General features: G+C 47.1%; 1 protein-coding gene across 1 annotated transcript; it reads right to left on the bottom strand.

The window, feature by feature from the left end:
- Positions 1-355: 355 nt before the first annotated feature.
- On the bottom strand, positions 356-2,490 carry LOC106533924 (zinc finger protein 32). Its single transcript, XM_014030391.1, has 2 exons — positions 1,132-2,490; positions 356-1,047 (listed from the first exon to the last, which is right to left on the bottom strand). Exons 1-2 carry the CDS (start codon positions 2,230-2,232, stop codon positions 832-834), a joined length of 1,317 nt encoding a protein of 438 aa, XP_013885845.1. The 5' UTR covers positions 2,233-2,490; the 3' UTR covers positions 356-831.
- Between the last annotated feature and the right edge of the window lie 3,161 nt (positions 2,491-5,651).

The following is a 5,651-nucleotide window of genomic DNA, read 5'->3' as shown; positions in this document are numbered from 1 at the left end:
CATTATTACAAATAACTTCATTTCTGGACATTTATGGTTTGATTTCTTTGTATGTATGGATCACTTGGGTTGTTACCGACATCTGGTGAAAATTTCATACCCACAGGTAGGTAAGCCACTCCCACCAACACTTGGACACACCCACATGCAAGTAAGCCATTCCCACCAACACTTGGACACACCCACATGTAAGTACTCCACGCTCACCAACACTTGGACACACACACAGGTAAGTAAGTGCTTTGGGGTCCGGAGGGACTTGATAAAGCGCACTATAAGTTCAGACCATTTATTATTTAAAAAACTTTTACTCCGTATTTTCTTCAAACATCATGCTTTAGAAAAATTAAACAAATTTCACGTTAAACCTTTTATTAAAAGTTGCTTCAAATCTAGAAGTACAATACCTGCATGTTTAACTCCATGAATATATTTTATTAGCATTTTAACACTTTAAACATTCCTACAACTGTTCACAATAGTTAACAAAATATGTAAAAATATCCATTTTCAAAAGGAAAATTAGAATTAGAGTAAAATATTAAAAGAATAATTTTAAAAATGATGAAAATATTGATATGAGTTGTGAAGGATGAACTAGGGTTGTGAAGGTCATTTTCTTCCTGATGTCTTTACTGATTTCTTTTGTTTTCCCAGTGTGCCACACAAACAGTGTTTGAGGGGTTAAAATGAGTCCACAGGTGTCTGTAATTACTCCAATGTTGGCAACAAATCTATCAAATCTTCTAAAGCAAAATCATTGGGGGTTTCCCCAACTTATTTAAAATAATAAAAATCTTTTTTATTTGAAGTGTGTATAAAAACAATCTTTTAGGAGTCATTGAAAATGACTGCTTTGTTTTCTATGTGGATTTTCATGTGTTTGTTCAAACTGCCCTGATGACCAAATTTTCGATCACACAGCTCACAACAAAATGGCTTCTGTCCTGTGTGGACTCTAATATGTGTGTTTAAATTGCCCTTTGTAGTAAATCTTCGATCACACAACTCACAACAAAATGGCTTCTGTCCTGTGTGGATTCTCATGTGTATGTTTAACTCACTCTTTGTGGTAAACCTTCGATCACACAACTCACAACAAAATGGCTTCTGTCCTGTGTGGATTCTCATGTGTGTTTTTAAACTGCTCTTTGCAGTAAAATTTCGATCACACAGTCCACAACAAAACTGTTTCTGTGTTCTGTGGAGTTCCACGTGTTTGTTCAAATAGCTGTTTGTGGTAAACTTTCGATCACACAGCTCACAACTGAACTGTTTCGGTCCTATGTGGGTTATCATGTGTCTCTTCAAACTGCATCTTTGGCTAAATCTACGGTCACACAGCTCGCAACAAAATGGCTTCTGTCCTGTGTGGATTCTAATGTGCGTGTTCAAATGGCCCTTTTCAGTAAACCTTCGATCACACAGCTCACAACAAAATGGCTTCTGTCCTGTGTGGATTCTAATGTGCGTGTTCAAATGGCCCTTTTCAGTAAACCTTCGATCACACAGCTCACAACAAAATGGCTTCTGTCCTGTGTGGATTCTTAAGTGTTTGTTCAAATGTCCCTTCTGGTTAAACGTCCGCCCACACAACTCACAACAAAACAGTTTTTGTCCATTATTGATTTTGTCTCCACGTGATTCAGGAACTCTGCTGAGTGAAGACCCCCAGTCTTTATCAGTGTTTTCAGTTTTTGCCCCAGAGTCTGCCAAGTGTTTCAGCTGAGAGTCAGGACTGCTCACATCACAATCCTCTTCATCATCATCCTCACTGACTTCAGTTTCTGAAGGGTCAGAATCATCTTCATGAGTACTCAGATCTGGGTTTCTGGTAGTTTCTGCTCCTCCACAGGACTCTCCACCAGTTGCTGATTCCAGGTTATCAGCTGAGCTGCTGGTTGGAAGATCTCTGACTTCAGCTTGGTGTTGATGAAGCTGTAAGAACAGAGGTTTATCTTCATCATCCTCATGCTTTAAAGGAACTGCAGTAAATATAAAGCTGGTGACATCTGTCTCCTCCTTCACATAGAGCTGATCTTCCCCCACACTGACGCACAGCACCTCCTCTTCCTCTTTTACATGGAGGGGTTCTTGGTCTTGCTGGACTGTATATGGTCTCTGTTCTTCAGGAGCTTCTTCTTTAATCAGCACCAACTCCTGAACATCTGTAGAAACCACTGAAACACATGAACAAAGCGTTGAGAAGAACTGTACCTTAGGGCTGATCATTTTTATATAGATGCTAAACTTCAGTTTGTGTATCTATGGTTAACGTTTTACTTAAATTTCTGCTTGCTTGTGTCATGTCTTACATTGTGTGTTCTCACCACAATAAATTCTTTATATGTGTAACATACTTTCAATATAAAGAGATTCTGATTAAACAATAATGTTTATTGCTATATACATTTGATCAATATCAACAGAAACTACGTCCAATGTAATTTTGATGTAGAAGGTATTTGTCTATTTTTGTCAACCCTTTGAATTTAGCTTATCGATTTATTTATTTGTTTATTTTTTATTGATTTCTATTTAGTATTTATGTTTAATTGTAGTTGTTCAAAGTAGATAAGTTTGTTAATAGCTTGTTTAATTTATATATTTATTTTATGTTTTGGATAAATACAACGCCTTTAGGTAGATCAGCATGCATACTGGTGGTCAGTCAAAGGAAGAAGTGGGCAGGTGAGGCAGGAAGTTAATCAGGCTGTCAAGCAATCATGGAGGAAAGAGAGCAGGAGAGGCATGAAGGAGGCTGTAAACCTGCCACAGTTTGATGAGCAGCTGGTTTGATTCTATTGATCACCTGAATGAGCATGTAAGAAAATTTAGTGTTCGTTAACTGAAATCGTGACGAAACCACGAATGTTGAATAGATCAAAATGTGAAGAGATGGACCATACACCAGTGACTGGAGTGAAAGTTGGTTTAATGTTCTCTCTGCAGACATGAAACCAATGCTGAATGCAAACCGGAGGTCCCGGCTGATAAATACATGACTCTTCAGTGCCTGGTACACCCACTACTGGCCTACGGCTGAATCGCAGACACTCATACAAAAACCTTTCCTGATGTGTCATCAATGGTTTTTATTATCCATCCATCCATTTTCTTCCCCCTATCTGGGGTCGGATCGCGGGGGCAGCAGCTTCAGAAGGGAGGCCCAGACCTCCCTCTCCCCAGCTACTTCTTCCAGCTCCTCCGGGGGAACTCCAAGGCGTTCCCAGGCCAGCCGAGAGACATAGTCTCTCCAGCGTGTCCTGGGTCTTCCTCGGGGCCTCCTCCCGGTGGGACATGCCCGGAATACCTCACCAGGGAGGAGTTCAGGAGGCATCCTTACCAGATGCCCGAGCCACCTCAACTGGCTCCTGTCGACATGGAGGAGCAGCGGCTCTACTCTGAGTCCCTCCCGGATGACCGAGCTTCTCACCCTATCTCTAAGGGAGAGCCCAGCCACCCTGCGGAGGAAACTCATTTCGGCCGCTTGTATCTGGGACCTCGTTCTTTCGGTCATGACCCAAAGCTCATGACCATAGATGAGGGTAGGAACGTAGATCGACCGGTAAATCAAGAGCTTCGCTTTCTGACTCAGCTCTCTCTTCACCACGACGGACCAGTACAGCGCCCGCTTTACAGCAGATGCTGCACCAATCCGCCTGTCGATCTCCAACTCCCTTCTTCCCCCATTCGTGAACAAGATCCCCAGATACTTAAACTCCTCCACTTGAGGCAGGACGACCCCCCTGACCCGGAGAAGGCACTCTACCCTTTTCCGGCTCAAGACCATGGCCTCGGATTTGGAGGCACTGAGCCTCATCCCGGCCGCTTCGCACTCGGCCGCGAACCGCTCCAGCGAGAGCTGCAGATCWCGTTCCGATGAAGCCAACAGGACCACATCATCCGCAAAAAGCAGAGATGCGATCTTAAGGCCACCAAAACGGAGCCCCTCAATACCTCGGCTGCGCCTAGAAATTTTGTCCATGAAAGTAATGAACAGAATCGGTGACAAAGGGCAGCCTTGGCGGAGTCCAACTCTCACCGGAAACGAGCCCGATTTACTGCCGGCAATGCGGACCAGACTCTGACACCGGTCGTACAAGGACCTGACAGCCCGTTTCAAATGGCCCGGTACCCCATATTCCCGGAGAACCCCCCACAAGGCCCCCCTTGGGACACGGTCGAACGCCTTCTCCAAGTCCACAAAACACAAGTATACCGGTTGAGCGAACTCCCATGCACCCTCCAGGACCCTGCTGAGGGTGTAGAGCTGGTCCAGTGTTCTACGACCAGGAAGAAAACCACACTGCTCTTCCTGAATCCGAGGTTCGACTACCCGACGGACCCTCCTCTCCAGGACCCCTGAATAGACCTTACCAGGGAGGCTTAAGAGTGTGACCCCCCCTGTAATTGGAGCACACCCTCCGGTCCCCCTTTTTAAACAGGGGGACCACCACCCAAGTCTGCGAATCCAGGGGGACTGCCCCCGATGTCCATGCAATATTGCAGAGTCGCGTAAGCCAMCACAACCCTACAACATCCAGAGCCTTAAGGAACACCGGGCGGATCTCATCCATCCCCGGGGCCCTGCCACCGAGGAGCTTTTTGACCACCTCAGCGACCTCATCCCCAGAGATTGGAGAGCCCAACCCAAWGTCCCCAGGCTCAGCTTCCTCAACAGAAGGCATGTTGGTGGGATTGAGGAGGTCTTCRAAGTATTCCGCCCACCGGCACATGTCACGAGTTGAGGTCAGCAGCACACCATCCCCACTATGAACAGTGTTGGGGCTGCACTGCTTCCCCCTCCTGAGATGCCGGATGGTGGACCAGAATCGCCTCGAAGCCGTGCGGAAGTAATTCTCCATGGCCTCTCCAAACTCCTCCCACGCCCGGGTTTTGCCTCAGCGATCACCCGAGCCGCATGCCGCTTCGCCCGCCGGTACCCATCAGCTGCTTCTGGAGTCCCGTAAGTCAAAAAAGGCCCGATAGGACTCCTTCTTCAGCTTGACAGCATCCCTCACCGAAGGTGTCCACCAACGGGTTCGAGGGTTACTGCCGCGACAGGCACCAACAAAGCTCCGATAAGCCGCCTCGCCAATGGAGGTACGGAACATGGTCCATTCAGACTCAATGTCCCCCACCTCCCCCAGAACGTGTTCGAAGTTCTGCYGGAGATGGGAGTTGAAGCTCCGTCTCACAGGGGACTCTGCCAGATGTTCCCAGCAGACCCTCACTACACGCTTGGGCCTGCCAGGTCTGACCTGCTTCCTCCCCCACCACCGGAGCCAACTCACCACCAGGTAGTGGTCAGTTGACAGCTCCGCCCCTCTCTTCACCCGAGTGTCCAAGACATATGGCCGCAGATCCGATGAAACGATGACAAAATCGATCATCGAACTGCGGCCAAGGGTGTCCTGGTGCCAAGTGCACATATGGACACCCTTATGCCTGAACATGGTGTTCGTGATGGACAATCCGTGACGAGCACAGAAGTCCAACAACAGAACACCACTCGAGTTCAGATCGGGAGGGCCGTTCCTCCCACCCACGCCCCTCACCCAACCATGTCTCACTGTCATTGCCCACGTGAGCGTTGAAGTCCCCCAGCAGAACAAGGGAGTCCTCAGGAGGGGCACCCTCCAGTACCC

Source organism: Austrofundulus limnaeus, unplaced genomic scaffold, assembly GCF_001266775.1.
Source record: "Austrofundulus limnaeus strain Quisiro unplaced genomic scaffold, Austrofundulus_limnaeus-1.0 Scaffold1049, whole genome shotgun sequence".
Lineage (NCBI taxonomy): Eukaryota > Metazoa > Chordata > Actinopteri > Cyprinodontiformes > Rivulidae > Austrofundulus > Austrofundulus limnaeus.
This window is presented reverse-complemented; position numbering and strand designations above follow the sequence as displayed.